The 25402-nt window shown below is 49.4% G+C and overlaps 1 protein-coding gene across 3 annotated transcripts in view; it reads left to right on the top strand.

Moving 5' to 3' along the window:
* The window catches only part of SLIT1 (slit guidance ligand 1), a 186297-nt gene that overhangs the window by 15594 nt on the left and 145301 nt on the right, over positions 1–25402 (top strand). For 2 of the 3 annotated variants that reach the window (XM_054522715.2, XM_024253714.3), the window contains exons 2-4: positions 5515–5586; positions 6953–7024; positions 12483–12554. In XM_054522715.2, coding sequence (XP_054378690.2) covers positions 5515–5586; positions 6953–7024; positions 12483–12554 — 216 coding nt within the window. Of the gene's footprint in view, positions 1–4485; positions 5430–5514; positions 5587–6952; positions 7025–12482; positions 12555–25402 lie in introns of those variants that run through there. The other variant, XM_054522714.2, reaches the window with a different exon arrangement.

Genomic DNA, 25402 nt, shown 5'->3' with positions numbered 1-25402 from the left:
CCATGGTCCTACAGGAAAATCACAACAGTGGCAGTAGTAAAGATAATTGCAGCAGGTAATACTGCTGTAGAGAGCACGAATTGTGTGCCGGGCATTATTCTTGGTGTTTTAGAAATATCAAGACATTTAAACCTCACCACATTTCCAAGAGGTGGGTCTTACCATCATCCTCATTTTTTAAATGGGGAAACTGAGGCACGGAAAAGCTAACTTACATGCCCATGATCACACAGCCAGTGTAATGGTGGAGCAGGAATTTGAAGCCGGATGGTCTGGCTCCAGAGCCCACACTCTTGGCGACTAAGAACACTTAACTCACCCTGGCAGGGGAGCTCCCGATGTTGTTGTGTAGGCAAAGCACATGGTTTTATTACAGAGCTCCTGTGCAGCCGTGTTCTCTCCAAAGCCCTCAAGTTATGTTCTTCAGTTCTGTCCAAGGCATGGCCACTCGAGGTGAGGGCATGGGATGAGAGGACAAAGGGAGAGTCCAGCAACATGGGGACTTGTGACATAGGAGACAGAACGTGGAATCACACTGGCTGGGGTCTGATCTCACCCCACCACTTATTAGCCGTGTGGCACCATGCAAGTTGCTTCATGCATCCGTGCCTCAGTTTCTTCCTCAGCAAGTTGGAGAGCATATGACTCCCCTTATAGGTTGTGAAATTAGAGTAAAATGAGATGAAGCATGCTTAGGGTCAGGCCTGGAGCCTGCACACAGTTGGTGCCCAGGAAGAAGTGGTGGGTGTGGGCTCTAGTGGCAAAACCTCAGGGAGCCCAGGTGGGCTCTGGATCTTGGGATCTTCCTGACACTCGAGGCTGGGACCTGCCCGGGTGGGCCTACTCCACCAGCTGCCCTGGCTGCCCTGGGCTTAAGGTCCTAGCAGCATCTTCCAGTCTCCCCCGGCAGCTTGCTGGGGGAGGGGGCTCTGTGGCAACATTGAGGACCTCCTGTTGGAGGAATCAGATGCAGCAAAAAATGTCCTCCTTGCCTTATTCTAGCAGCCTCTGCTAAGGGGAAGTGGCTAGCTTAGGTTGTGAACTTGATCCTGGTGGGAGAGAGGGTGGGCTACCCAGAGGAGGTCACTTTCTCAGCCTAAGTGGCAATAATACCTCCTTAGGCAGCAGCCCTCAGACCTGGGAGCTTAGTGAGAGCTCTCAGGCTGCCGGCTGGGGTGAGGGGCTCTCCCCTGAGAGGAGGCATCAACCTCTGCATTAGAGAGTAAGGCTGATGGCAGCAGGCTGGGGTGAGCTTGGGCCTCTTTTGACATTCTGGTCCAGAAGCAGGGCCCCCAAGGGAGAGGCTGTGCCTGCCTTGCTGTCTGCGCCATTGTCTTTTTCTCCCTGCTTGTCTTAGGTCTTGTGTGGAGTGGGGTGTAGGAAGTGAGGAGGAGGGGTGGGACTAAGGAATGCACCTCCGCACCTGCACTGTGGGGGCTGGTACAAAAGGGTGAGAAGAGAGGTGTGCTAATGTGGGGTGTCATCAGAATGTCGTCTCCACCTCTGCCCCGCCTTAGTGGGAATTCCATCCTCAGGGATTTTTGAGTTCCATTTTGGATCCTGCCTTGTTCAGATAAGTCAGTGTTTGTCTTTGCCTCAGTTTTGCCATCTGTGAAATGGGAATAATTATCATAGTCAATTGCTTTAGTTGCCATGAAAAGGAATGAGTTATGAATGATGTGTAAAATTCATCAGATTTTTCATGACTTTGACCAAGTAATTCCATTTACAGAAATGTATTCCTCCCAAATGCTCATCAAGCTTTATACAATATTGTTTATAATTGGACAATATCTAAACAGCCCAGGGATTCCAGTCACAGGGAATCAGGGAGGGAGTGGTCCAGTAACTTGATATATCCAAATGAAGGGACACTTTATGGCCAATCGGAATCTTAAGTGGAGAACACACAGTGTATGACGTTGTGGAAGGAGGGGGTAACATTTATGTCTCATTCATCCTCTTATCTTCAGAACCTTGCAAAATGCTTTGCACATAGTAAGTCTTCTGTAAACATTTGTTGAATTAACTATATAAAAATCGTTTCCAACAAAAACAGGTTTGAGGGCAAATATTTCAGAACATTAATAAGAGTTATTTCTTAGTGATGGGATTATGTATGACTTTCATTTTTTTCTTTATTTTTTGGGAAATTGAAAAATATTCAGTAATGTCCATAGTACTCTTATTTTTAAATGCAATAACTTTTATTTATATGTTGGGTATTATGGATATTATATGTTGGATATTATGTTGGTTTATAACAACATAGATGTCTTTTAAAAAATGAAAACACTGCAAAAAAGTATAAAAAAGAAACTAAGGTCACCTTGAGTCCTACCACTTAGCGGTGACAGCCATTATTATGTGGCATGCAGCCCCCAGCTCATTCTGTATTCATGTGTGTGTGTTTGTGAGTTTCTACATAAGCAGTTTATTAGTCCGTTCTCACACTGCTAATAAAGACATACCCGAGTCTGGGTAATTCATAAAGGAAAGAGGTTAAATTGACTTACAGTTCCACAGGGCTGGGGAGGCCTCGGGAAACTTACAATCATGGCAGAAGGGGAAGCAAACACATCCTTCTTCACATGGCGGGAGCAAGAAGTGCAGGAGAACTGCCCTTTTTAAAACCATCAGATCTCATGAGACTTATTCACTACCACGAGAACAGCATGGGAAAGACCCACCCAGATGATTCAATTACCTCCCACCGGGTCCCTCCCATGACACATGGGGATCATGGGAGCTACAATTCAAGATGAGATTTGGGTGGGTATACAGCCAAACCATATCAAGCAGGCTCTTAGAAAAGGGTTGTCTTGTGACCTTTTCCCACGTTCTGTGTCATGCACAACTTTTGTTGTCAAGACAAACAGATCTGTACCATTTTAAATGGCCGCATGGTATTCGGTTTCGCAGATGTGCTGAATTCAACCAAGCAATACTCTACTAACGTCCATTTAACTTGTTTAAGATTTTTCCTCTTATAATCAATGCTGACATATTTTTATAATAGAAAAACAACAACCAAAAGTGCCTTGTGGTTTTAGGTTTGGGGATAAACATTTCAGCCCAAAGAAAACCAGCCCTGCTTGGGAAGAGAACCACTTTCAAAGGGCTTCATGATGACATTCTCAGTGTTTGAAGAAAGGCCGGGGTGCAGAGGGAGCAGGTTGGGGTGCAACACAGTGAGGCTCAGAGTGGCTGTTTCGGGAAATAATATTTAGTTCATTGAAAAATGACCTTTACATTAAGCAGAGCCATCTCTTTTGGAGAGGGTGTCCTTGCAGCATTTAGGGTGGGGAGGCAGCTCAGTCAGGGACTCTCACCAATGGCTTGTGTTAGCTTGGAAAGGCCTCAGGCCCCTCTGAGAGATCCTGTTAGGAAAGGGATGAGGAGCAGGGAATGAGTTTTTGCGGCTGCTTCTGAGGATCAGGGGCCAGGCTCACGGGACAGACAGCGAGAGGATGCGTTGAATGTTGAGACAGTCCGACCTGGTAGAAAAAGTCTGGGCCCGCGGGTCAGATGGCCACGGGTTCAGATTCCTGTTCTGTCAATTACCAGCAGGTGACCTTGGGAAGGCACCTAGCCTCTTAGAGCCACTCTGATCTGTAAGATGAGCACAGTTACTAATTTTTGCATTGTGTGAGGGTGTGCATAATGCCCAGTTCCTGGATGATGCAGAAAAGGAATCCATGTGTTGTTGATCTTAGTGGAAGCAACCCGAGAACACCACCCAGACCAAACTTTCTTTCTTTCTTTCTTTCTTTCTTTCTCTCTCTCTCTCTCTCTCTCTTTCTTTTTCTTTTCTTTCTTTCTTTCTTTCTTTTTTTTTTTTTTGAAACAGAGTTTCGTTCTTGTTGCCCAGGCTGGAGTGCAATGGCACGGTCCTGGCTCACTTCAACCTCCACCTCCGAGGTTCAAGCCGTTCTCCTGCCTCAGTCTCCCGAGTAGCTGGGATTACAGGCACCCGCCACCATGCCTGACTAATTTTTTTGTATTTTTAGTAGAGACGGGATTTCAACATGTTGGCCAGGCTGGTCTCGAACTCCTGACCTCAGGTGACCCACCTGCCTCGGCCTCCCAAAGTCCTGGGATTACAGGTGTGAGCCACCGCACCAGGCCAGACCAAACACTTTCTAAACACTTGGAGGACAGGGACTTTGTTTCTCAAAGTAGCTTGGACTTGGGTTGAGCTCCTGGCCATACCCAGAACTTTTGACTAAAGCTGGCCAAGTGAGAAGACTGGGCTGTAGATGAACATGGGGCGTGTGTGTGCGCGCGCATGCGCGTGCGCGTGTGTGTGCTCATGCGCATGTGCATGTGTGAGCATGACAGTGTTCAGGAAGAGGAGGAGGCAAGCGGGGAGCTGCCCCAAGGAGACAGATGGCAGAGGGGACAGCTGGAGTGAGGCCTGAGGGAGATTCTGCTGTGTGGGGCTCAGTGGGGGAACTTTCTGGGGTAGGGGGAGCCTCCCTTCTGGAATGGCCTGCCTTGGTGAGGCTGAGCGAGGCTGGGTGGGTCCTCAGGTGGGTCCGAGGTGGCCTTGGAAGGAAGGAGGGGCCAGGCAGCTCAGCATGGGGTGAGAGGAGGAGCTGTAGGCCTGGCCCCAGGACCCAGATGGTGGGGTGGCCTCGCTTCCTGGCCTGCCCTCCTGCTCACTGCTGCAGGGCTGGCCTCCTGGCAGGCCCCCCATTCCCCTGACCCAGAGCCTCTGCTGGCCCTTGGTTTCTCCTCTGTTTGCTCTCTCTGGCCTTTTGTGATCTGGGCCTGCCTTCCCTCAGCCCTGCTTCTGACAGCTTCCAACTCTCCAGCTGTCTGCTGCTCCTTTCACCCTTCAGCTACTCTAGGCCTGATGCAGTGTGGTCCTTGGGGCACGTCTGCTCCCTCCCTGTCGTGTGCAGTTCTTCCTTGTCTTTGGGCCTCAGCTTGAGTCCTGCTTCCTCAGTCCTTTAAAATTGCACGGCCCTTCCTGCTCTCTCCTGCTTAGAATACGGACAGCTTGCAGGAGCCAGTGCCACCAGATGATAACACTGGTGTCCCCATGGGGCCCTTTGCAAGCGTAGGCTATGCCCTTTACTTGCTTATACCCTGTGCTAACCCTATAAGGTAGACACAGTTGTCATCCCCATTTTATAGATAAGGAAACTGAGGCTCAGCGAGGATTCTACCTGAATAGCCTCTCTTCTTGACTAGTTTCCAGATTCTTCCCTGGGTGAATGTCTCATCTCCAACTAGACTGAGCTGCATCAGTGGGCAGAAACCACGTTTTTGGTTTCCACAGCACTCTCAGTGATACGCCCTGTGCCCTGCGGTTCCAGTGGGTTGGATGTCAGCTGCGAAGAGGGCCCAGCTTGTTGGGTCTTGACACAGACTCAACTCACAGAAGCCCCCAGCCCCGCTGATGAGATGACTGGCTGATCCAGGTGGGGAGGGCACCTGGAGCAGGGCCCCTGGCCTGGGGGCTCACCCTGCTCACCCCATTGCTTCCTTCTCTCCTTCTTCCTCCAGGGAACTCAATGGCAACAACATCACTCGGATCCATAAGAATGACTTTGTGGGGCTCAAGCAGCTGCGAGTGCTGTGAGTATGGGGTACTCCCTCCCACCCCACCCCCCAGCAATGCCATGGCAATCCTGGGCAGGGCCCTGGCTGTGGGTGGTAGGGTGGTGGGCTGGCTGGGCCCCTCTACCATGGAGTCAGTCTTGGCAAGACATCCTGAGGGGTGTTGGGTGGGGTGATGTTGAGTCTTGAGTCTTAACTCATCATAAGGTCCGTCACCCTGTGCTCTCAGGGTAGTGCAGGGGTCCTAGGACCTCAGTTCTTTCAGAACTCCCACCTCTGCAGTTCTGAGGGGCTTTGGAGGAGCAGGGACCTCATGACCAATCGTCTCTGAGGTCAGAGCTGACAAGCCGCTGGGCACGGATCTGCTCCAGAACCCCCCGACCTCTGCCGCTTCCCAGGCTCTGGGTGTGTCCCTTCTGAGTCTGGGGAAGCCCATGCTCTCTCCCGGGATTCCCCTCCCCTCTGCCCCCAGGCCTCCAGCGGGAGCCTCTCACACTTCAGGCTTTTGGAAACAAAGCAGAGAAAGAGAAGTGTCTGGTGGCGGTTCCCCGCCTGCCCTGCCCCCAACGTCATCTGAGGCCCATGCAGGGGCATGCAAGCCACCTGCTTGCGGGTGGAGAGGGACAGATGCAGGGGGAAAAACACACTTGACTATCTCAAAAGTTATCATGCAACAGTCAATCTGTTGGTGAAAAATGCTGCCCCACCAGCCGGATGCTCTGGGTTTCAGGGCACGTTGGCGGCGAGGGGACGCAGAGTCCCACAGAGCCAGGTGGTTCAGTTGGCGTGGGCACCCCACTCTTTTCTTCAGCAGATGGGGCCAGGCAGGGTGGGGGTACAGGGAGAGAGGGTGTTGTCTGCCAATTGTAGAGTGTGTTGCTGCCTGTGTGGGCTCTGCCCAGTTGGCACAGGCTCCCCTCCCCCTGATACTGGCCGGTCCCCCGGTTCTGTCCCTTGGACACGTGCCTTCAGGGCCCAAAGAGGCCAGGGCACGTGCGCCAGCAGCTCAAGCCAGCCTGTGCTGCCTGCTGCTGGGCCTGGCTCCCTGGAGCCTGACTGGAGCGGAGACATGGTGCTCGGGTGCCCTGTGGCCTTCCGCCCTGGCAGGCAGCTTCAGAGGGTCGGGGGTTGCAAGTGCATTCTGTGGTGAGGTAAGATGCTGGGAGCCCTGAGGAGCCCATGTTGGGGAATTTGCAAAGGTGTAAGGAAATTGAGTCGGCTCAGGCCAGGCGTAGGCCTGTGTGAGGCTTGGGCATGGCTCCTGTCTTACTCCCTTGCTAATGCTGCCCTGGCAGAGGTTGCCTCTGCCCCGCCGTCGTGCCAGCTGTTTCTAGCAGCCCTTGTCCCACACCCTGTAGCTGTCCTTGTCTCTTTGCTTCCCCAGGCAGCTGATGGAGAACCAGATTGGAGCAGTGGAACGCGGCGCTTTTGATGACATGAAGGAGCTGGAGCGGCTGTGAGTCCTGGCAGGGTGCGGGCCAGGAGGGCGGGGGGCTGGCACGAGAGGGAACTGGCAGGCCGAGCTGCTGCCAGGGATGAGGGGCACTCATGGGAGGGGACCCCACGCCCAGCCTGCCTCCACCAGTGGATGGAGCCAGGAGCAGCTGCAGCTGTGAAAGTGGTCACAAGGCATGGTCACAGAGAAACCTGGAGTGGGTCCCCACCCCACATTCTCCATGCAACTGTCCCTGTTGTTTTTCCCTGAAGATACGGGATGGCAAAGAATTTACATAATAATACAGAGGAAGTGAAATTTCTTCCTGTCATCTCATCCTGACATAACCGCTGTCCATTGATTTGTGTGTCCTTAAAGGAAGCTGTGCCAAGGGGACCCATCAGGGAAGCCCTGGGGGATTGGTGTCTTAGGTGCACAGGGCCACAGTACAGAAATGGGAAGGTGGAGGCCTGTCCTGATTCACATGGTTTCTTGCTGAATAGGGCTTTTAAGTTTGAAAGCGGGTCTTGATCAATTTTTGCATTTCAGTTTGGCAACGATGAAAAAAAAGAAACATGGTTGGGTGAGGTGGGGGATGGGCACTCATATTCATGGTGGTCGCCGATCTCGTCCTTCTGAAAGTGGTTTGGCTGTAGGTGTTAAGAGTCCTAAAGTTCATGCTCTTTGAACCAGAAAGTCCGTTTTATTTTAAGGAAATAATCAGAGACATGGCTAAAAATCATATGTCAGGATATTAATTGCACTTTATTATTTATTTATTTTTGAGACCAAGTCTTGCTATGTCTACCAGGCTGGAGTGCAGTGGTATGATCTCGGCTCACTGCAACCTCCACCTCCCGGGTTCAAGCGATTCCCCTGCCTTAGCCTCCCGAGTAGCTGAGACTACAGGTTCATGCCACCACGTCTGGCTAATTGTTTTTGTATTTTTAGTAGAGATGGGGTTTCACCATGTTGGCCAGGCTGATCTTGAACCCCTGACCTCAGGTGATCCACCTGCCTTGGCCTCCTAAAGTGCTAGGATTACAGGCGTGAGCCACTGCACCCAGCCATTGCACATTATTTAAATAGAAAAAAATTGGAAACCCATTCTAGTGGATACATAGGAAATAAAATCATATTTCTGAAGAACAGTTAAGGCCATGGGAATATGCTCGCAATATAATGTTAAATGGAAAAGATAAAAAATGACAATAGTATTACTAAAACAATTTGCCTGTGATAGAATACGGGAGGAAGAAGACAACTGGAACCACTAACTCTCATTATAGTGAGTGGTGGATTATAGATAACTTTATTTTTATTCTTTGTGTTTTTCTCTTTTAATGGATTTTCTTATGACAAGTTTATTATTATGATTATAGCTACCACCACTCTATGCCAGGCACCTGGGGAAGCTCTTTGCCTTATATTATCTCATTTAATCCTTAAAATAACACTGCTCTAAGTAGTATTTCACAGATGAGAAAGAGAGGTACACAGAGATTAAGTCACTTGTCCCCAGTTGTACAGAAGAGGGGATTAGAACCCGGATCATTTTGCCTTCAAAGTCTGAGCTCTTAATGAAGATGACTTGGTACCTCACCTTTCTTTTTCTGAGACAGAGTTTCACTCTTGCCTAGGCTGGAGTGCAATGGCGTGATCTTGACTCACTGCAATCTCCGCCTCTTGGATTCAAGCAATTCTCCTACCTCAGCCTCCTGAGTAGCTGGGATTACAGGCGCCAGCCACCACGCCCAGCTAATTTTTTGTATTTTTAGTAGAGACTGGGTTTCACCATGTTGGGCAGGCTGGTCTTGAACTCCTGACCTCAGGTGATCCGCCTGCCTTGGCCTCCCAAAGTGCTGGGATTACAGGCCTGAGCCACCATGCCCGGCTCTTTCATTTTTATATTAAAGAAAATAGGATATTAAAAGGAAAAGAATCCAATTGCCTCGTTGCCCTCCTACAGCCTGGAAGAAAGCAAGGCAATCTTTCTTTTGTGCTCCTCATCCAGGCCTAAAACGAAATGATAAGAAGCCCACAGCTAGATCAGATGTCGAATGCTGCATTTGTTTTCTTTAAAAGACTTAGAATAAAATACATGTTAATGACCTGGCTATGAGGGGCTGATTTGGACCTGACCCAACCTGGCTCCACCTCTGGTGCTGGGAAGGAGGGGAAGAGGGAAAGGGTCTGGGGGGTCGAGACATGACCCCAGTGGGTGAGTGGCGACTTAAGCCCTGCAGGCACCTTCCTGAATGGTCAGTTCAATGGCCACCCCCTGAGTTGTTGGAGACCAGTGGTGCATCAGTTAATCGTAAAAGGTGATTAAAGCGCAGAGTCATTAAAAACCACACATACCAGCCAGGCGCGGTGGCTCATGCCTGTAATCCCAGCACTTTGGGAGGCCAAGAGGGGGTGGATCACTTGAGGTCAGGAGTTCGAGACCAGCCTGGCCAACATGGCGAAACCCTGCCTCTACTAAAAATATGAAAATTAGCCAGGCACAGTGGTACGTGCCTGTAATCCCAGCTACTCCAGAGGCTCAGGCAGGAGAATCACCTGAACCCGGGAGGCGGAGGTTGCAGTGAGCCGAGATCACGTTGCTGCAGTCCAGCCTGGGCGACGGAGCAAGACTCTGTCTCAAAAACAACAAAAACAACAACAACAACAAAACCCCACACATACCTTAGACATTTCATTTTATGTTAAAACATATAAATGTGCATTTACTGACCCCTTCTCTTTTTTTTTGGCCAAGGTTTTTCTCTTTGGTGTGAAACGCTGGGGTTCTTTCCGTGTTGTTTGCCTCGCCTAAATCACACACATATACCTTGTTTATGATTTTTGGTTTTGGTTTCTGAAAGGTAGAGTGAGATTTTCCAAAGGGCTTTGGGAGCAATCTGGGGGAGTATTCCTGATTTTTAAAATGACACCCACCCCCCTCTGCCACCATCTTTTACTTAATTCAACAGCCCTTTAATTAGCAGCTTTCCTTTCATCGAATCTTTCTAAAACATTCCACTTAGTTTTCATAGAGATGACTCTTTTTTCACTAGCATTTCATTCATTTATGTAATAGGTAATTAAATTATAGAGTTAGAATGACAAGTGCCTCTGGCATAAACAGGTTTGGGAGTAGACATAACTGGTTCTTGTGAGCAGTTATAAACTCCAATGTAGATGCAACAGTGTGCAGTTGAGCTGGCCAAGAGGGATCAAGACATTGTGGCCTCAGCGGGTCTGCAGGTGGAGAGGAGTGGAGTGTGCCCAGTCACCCTGGGAGCCGGCCTGGCACCGTACCGTGGCCAGGATTGTACCATGGGAGCAGCCAGGATGGGGAGTAGAGAAAGGCAAGCTTCAGGATCCCACATCTACCATTCAGTAATGGCTTGGGCGAGTCACTTACCTCTTGGTACCCCATTCTCTAATCTTTCAAAGACGGGCAACTCAACAAAGTAAGCAAACCTATCTCAGGCACCTATGAAGAGCCAAGCCACGTGGCGAGGTGGTGGCAGGAAACCTTTGTTGGGGGTGTTTGTTGGGAATCGGGAGGGTGAGTGCACGAATGCAAAGTGCTGTTGTCATTTCCAAGAGAAAGAGGCCCACCTTTACGCTCTGCTTTCCTGCCTGTGATGAGCTCATGCCCCTAATGCGTTTGCCCCATGCCTGGCACATAGTAAGGGCTGATTATGACGGTGGCCACGACTACTGTTACATTCTCAGTAACCTTCATGTCCCTCGCTATGTGGAGTCCCTTCTTTAGTGTCCTTTAATTTTCCATTTTAAACTAGGCATTGAATCCCTTTTTCCTCCTAAATAATTTTCAGAAGCGGAAGCCAAAAAAATGAGAGTGTCTTGGGGGAAAACAAAACAAAACCAGTGGTTATCAGGCAGTGTAAACACAGGATTAATTTACTGGACCAAGGATAAAGAATTTGGAGCTATCTGATGTCTACTCCTGTTGCTTTAAGGATTGTATTGATGTTCCGCCACCCCCCCAAGGCAGTGAAGTGTTTCCCTAGGAGCCTGCCCTTAAAAGTAAACTTCCAATGGGTCTCCAAACGTTGACTTAATTGTCTGTACCATGGGGAACACGGCGGTGCCCAATGTGGTGGCAGTGGCCTTTCTCACATATTAGATGAAAGATGACCTTCTAGGAGGTAACACAGACCAATTACTATTGGCTACATGGAAGTAAGGTTTTCCCCTTCCCTCTGGAAGTAAGCTTTTGGCTGAGATGGTTTATCATGCAGTTGTCTCTTGGTATCCATGGGGGATTGGTTCTAAGACCCCTCAGACACCTCTGGGGCTACAGGCCTGAGCTACCATGCCCAGCTAATTTTTTTGTATTTTTTATAGAGATGAGGTTTCTCTTTGTTATTTCTCTTTGTTACCCAGGCAAATCTGAAGCCCCTGGCCTCAAGCAATCCTCTCATTCAGCCTCCCCAAGTGTTGGGATTACAGGCAGGAGCCATTTGACATGCTTTTTTTTTTTCTGAGATAGAGTCTCACTCTGTTGCCCAAGCTGGAGTGCAGTGGCGTGATCTCAGCTTACTGCACCACCTCCCCGTTTCAAGTGATTCTCCCACCTCAGCCTCCCGAGTTGCTGGGATTACAGGTGCATGCCATCATGCCTGGCTGTGCATGCATTTTTATTAATGATAAAAATAATCAATAAAACTATTTTCATTCTTTTTTTTTTTTTGAGACGGAGTTTCGCTCTGTCACCCAGGCTGGAGTGCAGTGGCGCAATCTTGGCTCACTGCAACCTCCGTCTCCTGAGTTCAAGCGATTCTCCTGCCTCAGCCTCCCGAGTAGCTGGGATTACAGGCGCCTGCCACCACGCCTGGCTAATTTTTGTATTTTTAGTAGAGAGGGGGTTTCACCATGTTGGCCAGGCTGGCCTCGAACTCCTGACCTCAGATGATCCACCCGCTTTGGCCTCCCAAAGTGCTGGGATTACAGTTGTGAGCCACTGTGCCCAGCTGCTATTTTCATTTTGAAAAAAGACCCAAAGCAAACAATAAAAAGAAAGTGAAACCTCTGTTGAGCCAAATGTGGATGAAATCAGGGCTGTGTGGCCATTAGCGTACGTCTCCCATTTCAAGTGTAGTCAGGTTTCTAACTCACAAAGGGAGACAGCATTGGAATCAGTGCCTTAGAAACCACACAGGGCTTGCAAATGTGAAGTGATGATGATGATGGCTATGGGAAGAAGTAGTGGAAGGAGAGGTGCTGGTGAGGGGCTTCCGCAGACACTCTGTTCTTATCCTCCCCTCATGCTGGGTGGTGGAATCTCCACTTTACAGATGAAGAACTGAGGCCCAGAGAAGGTAATTTCCCTGGGATGCCACATGGACCCTGTTAGGATTTGAACGCTGGACCTTCTGCCTCTGAATCCATCTTGTGCTTTCTGAGAAGTCCTTTGGATTTCCTGGCCATCTAGGTGATTTCCAATTCTTCTCCTCTCTTACAGGCGACTGAACCGAAACCAGCTGCACATGTTACCGGAACTGCTGTTCCAGAACAACCAGGCTTTGTCAAGACTGTGAGTGACGCTCTGTGGCCAGAGAGTTCTCCTTGTGGTTTTGTCTCTCACCCTGTGGGAGGCACAGTGTTCGTTCAGTGGGGCCTGGATGTTCCCATGACCCTGACCCTGTGCTCCTCCCCTGGCAGGAATGGTCCAGGGCATCAAAGGCCAGGCCCTTTCTGTAGGAAGGTGCTGTGCAGGGTATTTCTCCATGGCAAGCACTTGGAAGAACCCGCAGTTCATCCAGATTTGTGAGCTGCCGCCGACGGTGTGGGTACAAGGGTGTTCTGCAGGCAGGCATGCTTGTGGACGGTGATGCCAGCCTTTACAGGGGCTCATTCTTACCCATCTCACTGCTCCTTTGGTAACCTGCCTGGAGCTAAATATTTACTCATTGAACTAAGCCCTTCTTGAACCTATTTCTATTTTCAGCTCTTTCTACCTTTTAGGGTCATGAGGTCTGTAAGGTTATTAACCGTGGTATAAGATCATATTTTTATTTACTGTCAATGTACTTTCAAGTTTGAAGGATAGTTGCTAATTCTGCTGCACCATGATTTGCCACATGTGTCTGTAATTTTTCTACCATATATTTCATTTTATGGGAATTGGGTTGGACAAGACCTTTGAGATTATCTAAGGAATCTCTTCTGCAGCTCCTTAGCATATGGTCCCACAGTCTTTGCTTGGCTACCTCTAGTGTTGGGGAGCTCACCACCTCTGCAGACAATCAACTCTATCACTGGACAAATAAGTAAATTAGAAAATTTTTAACTTTGGGCCCTAAATCTGCTCTCCAGTAACTTATATATTTCTTAGTTTTGCTTTCCGTAACTACCTAGTTTTTGAAGAGCTGTCAGGTTTTTGAATTTTGAGTTGGGATGTTTTTTACTTCCCTTAATTGTTGTCATTAATAACCTTAAGAACCACCGGCAGGGCCTTCTGCATGCCTGGCACGGCACTACTGGTTCGTCCCTGAAGGAGCTTATGGGTCAGCACCTAGGTAGAGAAAGGGGTAATAAGCAATGTAGGTAAGACTGAGGGGTGTGGGTTGGGTGGTAGTGGCACCCTAGGGTTACCTGAGTGCTAAGGGGTCTGACCATGGGCTCCTAGAGTCTGGGGCTTGACTTTGTCTCCTCTGATTAAACACAGCTAGTTCTTTCTGCCTCTGCCATGATTTCTAGACCTCTCTCTAAGCCCAGTGATCTCCAGAATTTGTTGTTGATCTTACCTTCAAACTTTTATTTATTTATTTTTGAGACGAGATGTTGCTCTGTCACCCAGGCCGAATACAGTGGCACGATCTTGGCTCACTGCAGCCTCAACCTTCTGGGCTCAAGTGATCTTCCCACCTCAGCCTCCAGAGTAGCTGGGACTACAGGTATGCACTACCATGCCTGGCTACTTTTTAAATTTTTTGTAGAGACGGGGTTTTGCCATGTTGCCCAGGCTGGTTTCAAACTCCTAGGCTCAAGCGATCCACCAGCCTCAGCCTTCCAAAGTGCTGGGATTACAGGCGTGAACGACTGCACCTGGCCAAGCTTTTGTCTTTACAATGGAACTCTAATTTTCAGTCTGTTGGAATGGTCTTTCTGGTCACTTCCTGTTGCTTCCTCCTCCTGGCCTGGAGACCACTCCACAGTGACCTTTAGTGATGATCTCTTTTGCTGGTCTTTGCCACCACCCTTGGGCTTGAGTTAGGCCTTCTCCTCCAGTTTTCCTGCAACTGATAGGTTGGCCAATCCATTCTGTGCCAGGCATACACAGTGGGTGCTTAATTTTTCCCTACTTGATTGTGAAAGGCAGAAGATTCTTCCCAGCAGGTGCCTCCATGGTAATGTCTGTTGAACCTGTGGGCCATGCACTGGTCTGTGTGGTCCATGCTGTTGCTGGCCACATGCAAGCAGCTGGCCTTGCCCTGCTTTGGCCCCAGCAGCTCCTGTTTTCTCTCTGCTGTTCTTTCTCTGCTGAATTGCAAGTGTTATCACAGCTCTGCCTTTCTGCAAAAATTCTTCTTGAATGTCTTTTCTCTTGGTCTCAATTGTGCAATTCTTTTCCCCTCCTACATCCTCTTAACCTTTCAAGCTTTTGCCCTTGCTCTCCTGGCATGATTTGCCTACTTGGGTCCCTTCTCCTTCCCATAGTGATCCGTTGCCCTCCACCTTGCTGGGATCAAGGCATATGTACACTGTACAGTTGCCGTCAAGCTCTGGGTGCCCACTTTCACTCTCCCTCATTGATTTTAAAATCTCCAAGACCCATCATGTAAATCTGAGTCCACCAGCTTCCAGCCCTTTACTTGAGATCATCTCCAGCCATATTCATTTTTAGGGGGGCGCTGACTTCTTTAGTCATAACCTTCCACCAGCCCTTGGGGGTAAAGGTTAGCTCTGCCGGGGACTCCCTCCGTCCTTTACTCGAGTCCACCCTTCTCTTTAGATATTGGTGCTTTGCACACCCCTGTGTTCCTTCCTGAGGAAAGTGACAACTTGGTTGCCTCCTTGGCCTGTGTCTGGGAAACCTGGATCCCCCCTGGAATGGAAGGTGGCCTGGGAAGCAGAAAGTCAAGGGTCAGGTGGTCCTGGGCTTTTCAAGGCATAACTTTGGGTGGTTTAATTGCTCAGAGCCCATTTCTCTTACCCATACATGGTAGGGCTAGTAGGAGTCTGAACTGGGACTGTGCATGTAACATAACCAAGCCTGCAGCTTGCCTTCAGTGGATGTTCATTCGTCATGCCCCTGATAACTCAGGGTGAGCAAATAGCCCGTCGGTGAAGCAGGTGCTCCTGTGCTTGATGTCTTGTCTGACACATGTGGCCGTGAGGTAAGCAATGTCTCCCAGTGTTACTGCCAGCAAGACAGGTTGGAAAGAGGAAGTGACTTCCTGAGAGTCTGGATGAAGCCCTCTGACTCCTAGCCCCGCCTTCGTCATGGTTTCATATTTTACAGGAGTCCTAGAGGAAAGGACATCTATATTTTAATGAGTATTAAATAGCCAGATTCTATAATCAAAGGCTGGCACAAGAAGATTAAATCAAGGAGCAAAAAGCCATTGCAGAGGACAGCAGTCTGTGTGACACCTGCTCTTGGCACCCTATGGGGCTGGGAGGCAGAGGCCTCTAGACACATTGGGTGTCCTCATTGCAGTGGTCCCAGGCCAGCGGCTTTCGGGAAGGGGCTGGTTGGCAGCCAACAGAGGGACTTCCAGAAGGGCAGTGGAAGTCTTGGTAGCCCTTTGCGGGTGTTTCTAGGCTCTAGAGCCAGAACTTCTCCCTAACACTTACTGTCTTTTCTTTCCAGGCATCAGGTCCTTTACTCTTAGCAGGAAACATTTCTCATCCAGGAGCACAGCAAGATTTGGGTGAAGGCAGACTTTTCTTTAGCTCTCCCCTTGAGATTTCTTAACCTCATCTGTAAGCAAGGCATGCAAACCGAGAGGACTCCTGCAGGGCTCTTGGAGGACTCCCAGGCAGTGTGCCCTGCTTAGTTTGCACTGAGGCCACGACATTTGGTGGCCACCGGGTCACATCTCAAAACGGGCACTGTCTGGGGGAAATGATTCAACAAACCTTATTCATCTGGTTGTTCGTCCCTGGTGTCTGGGCTTACCGGGTTCTTCACCTTGGAGATGGTTATAGGGAAGGATAGAGGAGCAAGTGTTCAAAGATCTACTTGTTAATATTCTTCTACTATTACTGTGTACACATCCGCCCTGCCCCATTCTATTGACCTGAGCACCTGGCATTCTAAAGTATCTCTGTTAACTCCCCCAGTTGGTCTGGCCGAGGAGTACTCGGCACGCTTGGTTCCAGAAACAGAATACCCTGCCGGCTGGTGATGGTAAAGGTGGAGGTGGGGTTTTGTAGGGGCACAGCTGGCAGGCTCCCAGGCTCCCAGAGCAGGAGGTGAGATCCAGCTGGCCCTCTCAGGGACCCGCACTGAGATGTGAGGGCCATTTCTAGTTATTTCTGAATATCTGCCTTATTGTCCTGCTCTTCCCTGCAAACCAGTGTTCTGGGCTCATCAGCAGCATCTCGGTTCCATCACGACTCAGGTCAGCCATGGTGCCAATTTGCCTCCTACTTCCTGTGACCTCGGAGCTCAGATCCACACAGTGTCTCAGGCCCCAATTCCGGGTTTCTGGGAGGGAGAATCTGATTGGCCCATCTTAGGTCAAGGGGTCACACCAGGCCAGTGAGCTGTTGGCAGGGATTGTGGGATCCGCTGGTGCAGTGACACTATGGTGCCCACCCTATCTCGGGAGCTGGAGATATTCTAAGGGACCTATTCCCTTAGAAGGCAGTGCCTGGCATTCCTGGTCTCTCACTTGTTGACCTCCCCTTTGCTTTGGAGGGATCTGTTACTAATTCTTCCCATCTGGAGCAAATTATGGACTTTCATGCACAGGCTGTTATGCTAAATCAGCATGAAAATGGGTTTGAGAGAGACCAAATGTGCTGGGTAAGGCGTGGTCACCAAGTCTGTAGGTGGTGGCGCAGCCCACATTTCAGTTGATTTTGTCTGTGTGGCCTCCAGAAGTTAAAATCCTGTTAGGGGTTATTCTGCACTAATATTTCCCCTGCTGTGGGGTTAGTCTGTCCATTTCTTTCCTACGCAGGATCTGTGGCTCAGAGAGGTGATTTGCCTTGGACCACAGAGCAGCTTGATGATAGGGTTGGAATTAGACACCAGGCCTTCTAGGGGCCCTGAAGAGCCTGAAAATGGTCTTAAACCTTGACCTAGGAATCTCATGTTTGGGGATCTGCCCTAAAGAAATAATAAAACATGAGCACAGACATGTTCATTGCTGTATTATTTAGGATACTGAAATATAGAATAATGAAAAGAATATGGAAATAACATATATGTCCAACATTGGGGGCATGATGAAGTAAATGATGATGTATCTACTTGATGGAATATTTATACCATCATCAGAAATGGCCTTTGTGAAAGATGTCAAGTAATGCAGATAAATGTGTTTGATATCAAAAGCCAGGATTCCAAACTGCATTGACAATGTGACCACTCGATAAATCACTCTAAATAATGCATGAAAACATACCTGGAAAATACCAACAGGGATTGTCTGTGGGTGGCTTTTTTCTCTCCTGTGGCCCAGATGTTCTCTAAGAAGCATGTGTTATGTTTACGGTAGGAAACCTCCCAGTTTTTAAATAAGAAGTGAAAAGCCTCTGTTGTCTGAGGTGAAGCAAATGCCTGTGATACGATGTTGCAGCGCTTCCATTAACCCAGCCTGTTTGCTCTTCTGTGAGATATAGATAGTAAAGGCTGGCTGCCTCATGGGGCTGATGTGACAATTAAAGAGAGCTGTGACAATCTCTTGTGTCAGACATGAACACTGTGGCACACAGGAGGTGCCCAGGAAATGTCAAATGAGTCCACATCAGGGCTACTTTGGAGGGGGGTGCAGCCCCGGCGTGACCTGCACCTGGACCTGTGTCCCATATTGATGTTGGCTTCCCCTGTCCCTTGTGCCAACTCAACCTTACCACTCTTAACTCACAACCATCCCCTCAATTTGCAGGGACCTTTCCCCAACAGGGTTTTTTTTTTTTTTTTTTTTTTTTCTCAAGGAGCTTAGGTGCCCCTGCAGAGACACTCTGAGGAGGCTGTGGAGGGAAGCTGGCGTATGGTGGGCAGGAGGGCCGTGGCCTTGGCACAGTCAGTGCTCGGGCTGAGGATGTGGGAGATATGCTTTCTGTCCTCTTGGGCACTTTCCTGAGCAGGCTGGGGAGAGCAAACATGGAGCAAGTAGGTGATGCTGCCCTGGAGGCATTTCTTGGTACCCTGAAATTACAGATGTATTCTGTACTTCCTCAGGGATGCCCCCATTGAGGGTGGGCTGGAGTTTCTGCACAGCAGCACTCACACCTCTTCAGAAGAGAGCACACCCCCTTCCCCCACCCCACTGCAGAAGTGAACCTGCCCCATGACATCCTTCACTGCCTCACTCTCCCAGGGCCTCATGAAAGGTCTCAGGGACTGCAGTAATCACAGTAACGGTTAGAAAGAATGGGAGGTTGTTGTATGCCAGGCTTATGCTGAGAAACTTACAAATATACCTGATTTCATCATCAGAACATCTCTACAAGGTCAGCACTTTCCGAATTTTACAGATAAAGAAATGCAAGCTCAGCAGGTTTGTGACACACCCAAGGGGCTAAGCCAAATGTGAACCCCAGTCTGTCTGACAGTAAAGCTCATCCTTACATACCACCCCTCGCCTGCCTCACCCACCCACCTCCTCCACCCATCCACCCATCTGTCCATCCACCTAGTTATCAACCACTGCCCTTCACCTCCCATCTACCCTCCCACCATCTACCAACCCATCAGTCAACCCACCCATCTCTCTCCCTACTCCTGACCCATCCCTCCATCCCCCATCCCCTCCCATCCATTCTCCCATCCAGCACTCCCCACCCACTCACCACCTGCCTATCCATCCACTCTCCCACCCCCACCCATCAACCCTCCCCCTCCCCCCCACGTACGCATCTACCAACCCACCTATAAACCCAGACACCCTTCTATCTCCCAACTCCTCCCCACCTTCCTCCACCCCTGTATTCACTCCTGCTCACCTTCCATCTGCTACTCACCCACCCACTGATCCAATAGTTCCTGAGGGCCTCCTGTGGGCCAGGCTCTGTGTTGGGTACTGTGAACCCTTGGAGTGATGTCTATGTAAGATGGATGAGTGTGGCCCTGCCTCTTAGGAGGTGACAGGTCTATCATCAGTGCTCTTTGAGAGCAGCCTGCCGCCCTCTGACCTATCAGCAGGTTGGAGTGGGTGGGAGCAGGTGCTGCACTGGCTGGACCTATATCTCCTGCCAGCGGTGGGGCAGGTATACCCTGGTGGCGGGTTGCCTGGGTTTGGAGGTTGGCTCCATCACCTGACAGTGAACCCTCAGAGGATGTGGAGATGTTGTTTTCATGGACGTATACAGATGTTAAGTTGAGGGTTAGAGGGATATGCTGGAAACCTGATTGCTTCTTACAGCAGCAAAACTCAGTCTTCACCAGGTTCAGGTGGGGAGCAGGGTGTCCGCCCGCCCACCACGCATGCCACCTCCTTGGCCTCCGATCTGGGGAGGATCTCTGCTGCCGTGCAGTTCTGCTCTTGCTGATCCCCTCGTCATCCAGAAGCCGCTTCTGGAAACCCAGTTCCTCTGGGCTTCCTTTTAGCCTTGAAACCAATATGTGTCCCAACAAGATTGACCTTTTGTGTCTCTGCTGGGCCTGGAAGGGGTGGGGGTGGGTGATTAAGGGCAGCCCAGGGCATTTATTTCCCCTTATTTATATCCCTGCTGTAAGGACCACCATAACTCATTAACAGGGCCCTGGTGGTTGGAGAGGCGTGGATGTGAGATTCACAGGAGCCCTGTTGAAGAATGCCTGACCCTATCGACCCTGTCTCAAGCTGGGTTTAATTAAACTGTCAGCACTGGTCAGAAGAACAAAGCTTCCCTTCCCGTCTCGGTCCCCAGCCCCCATCAGAGGCAGGAGGGCATTCTCTGCTGAAATGAAGAGCTGTTAAAAATGGATCTGTCTTGCCTCTTAGGGAAATTACCCAAAGCAAGAAGGTGACCTCGCTATTGTGACGCATCCATGCCAGGCAGCAGAGCTGCAGAACTGAGCCAGCCATGCCCCGAGACACCAGCACACGAGAACGGGGCTCCCAGCTGCCCCTCCCCAGCCAGAGCCTCCTTCCTGCCAGAGTCCCCTGGGGACTCCTTAAGATGGCCATCCATCACTCCTTAGACTTCCCTTTCCCAGAAAGGAATTTCACTAGCTTTGTCCTTCAAGATATTGAGATGTTCCTGGCATTAATGGTAAAAAGGAGGTTCCTTGGTTAGACAATTTGGGGAAGAGCTGGACCAAGCAGAGTCTTTCGTCAAGGACTATTCAGCCCATTTAACACGTGTGCGCCGTACAGCTCCCAGGGCAGATGTGGAATGTTGCGTCTCCCAAACATGTCTGACTGTGAATCTCAAAAAATTTATTTTTTCAGGGAATACCTTTTAACATCAGCCTAGTATTAAGTAGCTTGCGGAAGTCTCAGACAGTAAGAATCAGAGCTGAGATTCCAACCCAGGCCCACCTGACCCCAAACCCACATACTTACCTTCAAACTGTCAGTCCTTGAACTAGAGTATGATTAAGAGTTGTCTCAGTGGGGAGTTTATTAAAATTCAGATTCCCAGGGTCACACTCAGAGATTCTGAGTCAGTCAGTGTGGAAGGACCCAAGAATCTGCATCATCAACCCCTCTTTATCTGGCTCATGCTTGAGAAGCCTTGCTCCCCATCAGGCATGGTGAGTCTCAGGAGGGGCTTCCTGTTGGGTAGAGCTCCTCTTTGCTTCTGCCCCGCCCGGTTCCATGTGAGAGCCATGCTAAGTAAGCGAAGGCCCCAAGCACAGACGCTTCACCTCCTGCAGCCACACAGAGAACAATTTGGGGATTATGAGTTGGCAATTATGGAGCACTCTGGATTCTCGAAGTGCTTTCCAATCATTAAATCTGCGCCTGCTGTCAAGGCTCAAGTGAAAGAGGCGAGCGTCCCACTGGGTTGGCACGGGAGTCTCCGGGAAGAGGGCGGCCGGCCTCAGATTGACATCCGCTCGCCAGAGCGGGCTGATGCGCCCAGCATGGATGAATGTCCTAGACACAGCCCTGATGCCTGGCTGTGGGCTTTGAATCCAGCTCTGCCCCTGCTGGCTAAGAACCACACAGGGTTTTACAAATTTGGACAGCCAAGGGAGCCCAGGGCCTGAAGGAAGTCCACGGGGGGCGGGGGTGGCGAGCGGTCAGTGGGTCATCCCGAGAGAATGCCCGGCAAACGCGGGGTGCCCTGCACTTACAGGGCCTCAAAGCATGAAAAGCCACTGGTCCTCTCCTACAGCATTACAAAAATCTGTGTGAGACAAACGGAATTCGTAACCATTGAGAAGATTCTGAATAGAGAGGCGTGCGTGCTGGAGCGGGCTCTTGTGAATAACTTTCAGGGAGGTGAGGATTTTAGAAAAATCATTTCAAAAGTTATACAAATATTATTTGTCAATTAAAACATATTAAAAATAAAATTTCTTTGAAAGAATACGATTTTAAAATAAAAATTATGAAAATAATTTTGCTAGAGAGTGAACATTTGAAAAATAGCGAAAAGCAAAGAATGATAGGAGATAAGGGATTTAGTTTTCTAGTTAAATAAGGCATTTAAAGGTGATTGAGCTAACATGCAAAATTTTAAAAAAATAAAGTTTTAGGCCAGGCATGGTGGCTCACGCTTATAATCCCAACACTTTGGGAGGCTGAGTTGGGAGAATTGCTTGTGGCCAGGAGTTCGAGGCCAGCCTGGGCAGCATAGCAAGACCCCATCTCTACAAAAAATAAGAAAAAATAGCTAGGCGTGGTGACGTGCACCTATAGTCCCAGCTACTCAGGAGCCTGAAGTGTGAGGATCGCTTGAGCCCGGAGTTTGAGGTTATAATGAGTTATGATTGTGCCACTGCCCTCCAGTCTGGGTGACAGAGTGAGACCCTGCCTCAAAAAAAAAAAAAAATAAATAAATAAAAGCTTAGTACCAAAGCAATATGTAATTATCATAATGATAGTTACTGTTTGTTAAGCACTCGTGTGCCAAAAACTTTATGTGCATTTTCTCATTTTAATTGTCATGGTCCTATGCAATGGGTGCTATTATTTTCCCATTTTCATAGGCAGGAGAATTGAGGCGCAGGTTAAGTAAACTGGTTGCATAGCTAGTTGTTGGCAGACCCAGGCTTGGAGTACAGGGAGTGCCACCCCAGAGGGTGTGCTCTTTCTTCTTCACCATGCTGTACACCCTTTTCATTGTAGAAAATGGGAGAAAATAGAGAAACAGCAAGAAGAAAGAGACTGCTCATGAGTCTTCTGGGAAGGTGGGTTTCAAGGTATTGAAGGGTATGGGAGACACAGAAGGGTGAAGAGGAAGAATTGGACTCCAGTGGAAGGAGCAGCTGTGCAGACACAGGGGTGGGAATGCAGTTCCCTGTGAGCAGGGGCCCCACAGTTCTAGAGTGTTGTGTGAGCTCAGCCTGGAAGGAAGTGTAGGTGGGCTCTAGACCTAGAAATGTTCTAGAGTGAAGAGTTTGGATGGGTGATAGGAAGAGGAAGCCATGGAGTGTTCTTGAAGAGTGGGGTGACTTAGTGGAGAGTGAGCCTCAGTCACCCCCCACAAAGGCCTGCTTCCCCTCCTCCCAGCTCTCTGAACCTGAGCCATGAACAAGAGGGAGAGATGGGCCCACCTCTGCCTCACCTGGGTCTCCCACTGGTTGCCTGAAATGCCACCTTCCCATCACAGCTTCTCAGTTCCTCCCTCCCCCGCCAGAAAGAATTGGTTGTTGCCTCCCCAGTGCCCTCTTTTTTTCCTTTGTAACACTTTTTAAAAATCATGGTACAATACACATAATATTTATCATTTCAGCTATTTATAAGTGCATAATTTAGTGGCATTAAGTACATTCACAATGTTGTGTAACCATCATCACTATCTATACCCAAAATGTTTACAACATCCCCAATATAAACTCTGTACCCATTGAGCAATAGCTCCTCATCCCCCTCCCTGCAGCTCCTGGCTACTTCTCTTCTGATTCTATAACTTTGCCTGTTCTCAGTACATCACAGACATGGAATCATACGGGATTTGCCCTTCTGTGACTGGCTTATTTCACTAACATAGCACCTTTGAGGTCCATCCACGTTGCGGCACATATCAAAATGTCATTTTTTTTAATGGCTGGATAATATTCCACTGTTTGGATAGACTGCATTTTGTTGATCCATTCAGCTGTTGATGGATAGTAGGTTACCTCCACCTCTCAGTGCCCTCTTAGCAGTTGCTTGAGCCTCTGTCAGAGCCCCCACAATGCTCCTCACAGCTCTTTGCCCCACCTTCTCCACCAGATTGGACAGAAGCTCAGGCAGGAGTTGTTCTTGTTTCCCCAGCACAAGTGGGGTTAGCAGGCTGGCAACTGTGGTTTCTTTCTGGTGGCAGACACTGTCCGAAGGCTGAAAAAAGGGGCGTGACCAGAGCCACCCATTCCTTGCTGCCTGATTTCAGGGCTTGGGGCTCTATGGGTCTGTGCTGGGCTCCAGCTTCATGGATTTTGTAGACTCAGAACTTTCCAGCTGACTTCTGTTTTACTCAGCCTGTGGTTGGCCTGGACTTGTGGCCCAGAAACACAAAGCCAGTTATTTAGGGTTTAGTGCTGGCTTGCAGGATAAATAAAATCTACTGGGAGGTGTTCAGTGGAGGGGGGCTGGGGTACCTCTCTGTGGGGGTAGTCACAGAGCCCTAAAGAAGGCCCCTGTTTCCTGGGAGGCAGGGAAAGCTTGAGGGGGGAGTCAAAGGAGAAGGAGATCCAAGAGAAAGCATGGTCCTTTCAGTGGGTAGAGACGGGCATGACTTGGTGCCAGGCTGGACTCAGGGATGCGGCGATGACTTGTACATGGTAGGGTTTGACCGACTCAATTTTTGGTTAGGATAGGCCAGGACTCACCACCTCCTAGTTAGACCCTTCCCTTAAGCCGTGACCCAGGTTTGTACTTGTAATTTTTAGCCAGGCATCAGTGGATCTTGAGGAGCTCAAAGAAGTAGAAATGGGGTTCCTCAAGCTCTTTGCAGTGCTTGCCCTAAGGCAAAATGTGATCACTCCACTGTAGTCTTTGATTTGGGGCTGGAATCCTATAGTTTGGAATCAGTTTGGTGGTGCAACACTGGCTCTCTGATGCTAATGAGAAACCCTGGCTCACGGTTGATTAATCATCTCTTGAGTAATACAAATATGGGAAGATACATTATTAATACATATAATAGCTCAGATCTTTCAAATGTTGGGTTTGGGGTGGGGTGGGAAAAGTATCAAAAGGCATCTTTTTGGTGACATGGCCGGGAATTGCTATCTTGTGTGTTTGGGCCTGTTCCTGCCCCACCGCCTCCATCCCATGCTGTAGGGCAAGGAGCCCTGGGCTCCTCACTGCCGCAGTCTGTCTGGCCTTGGCCCCAGTGTTTATGTGGAGCATCTTGGAGAAGCCTTATCTTTGTCTCAGAGGAGCTCTAAGTGTCTCCTGCTCTTGCAGGAGCTTTGGAGTAGGGAGAAGGGGATAAAGGGAAGGTAAGGAGCTGATAACCCCATACCCAAGTCTTAATCTCTGGCTCTTTTTCCCTCAGTCTTCTCGGGTCCAGCCACATGCTGACCTTTATCTGGCCATTTGTTGGAGCTGATGAGTGGCCTGTTACGAGTGGACCCTCACATGGATCCTGCATACAAGAGTGGACTACAGCCCGGCAGAGAGGGGTCAGGCTTCTCACATCAGAATTGGGCCTGACCAGAGCCTGTTGAGGTGGATGCTCGTCTGAAAGGAAGCGCTTGCCATTTAGGAAAAGTGGACAGCATAAAAATAGGTCAGGCACAGTGGCTCACGCCTGTAATCCCAGCACTTTGGGAGGCTAAGGAGGGTGGGTCACGAGGTCAGGAGTTCGAGACCATCCTGGCCAACAGGGCGAAACCCTGTCTCTACTAATAATACAAAAATTAGCCAGGTGTGGTGGCAGGCACCTGTAGTCCCAGCTGCTTGGGAGGCTGAGGCGGGAGAATTGCTTGAACCTGGGACACAGAGGTTGCAGTGAGCTGAGACCGCACCATTGCACTCCAGCCTGGGTGACAGAGTGAGACTGTCTCAAAATAATAATAATAATAGTAATAATAACAATAATACTGTACATCATTTAATAATAATACTGTACATGCCCCCACATACCACCCCAGCCCAGGAGCACCCCAGAGGCAGCTCT

This window comes from Pongo abelii, chromosome 8 (genome assembly GCF_028885655.2).
Source record: "Pongo abelii isolate AG06213 chromosome 8, NHGRI_mPonAbe1-v2.0_pri, whole genome shotgun sequence".
In the NCBI taxonomy this organism is placed as follows: Eukaryota; Metazoa; Chordata; class Mammalia; order Primates; family Hominidae; genus Pongo; species Pongo abelii.
This window is presented reverse-complemented; position numbering and strand designations above follow the sequence as displayed.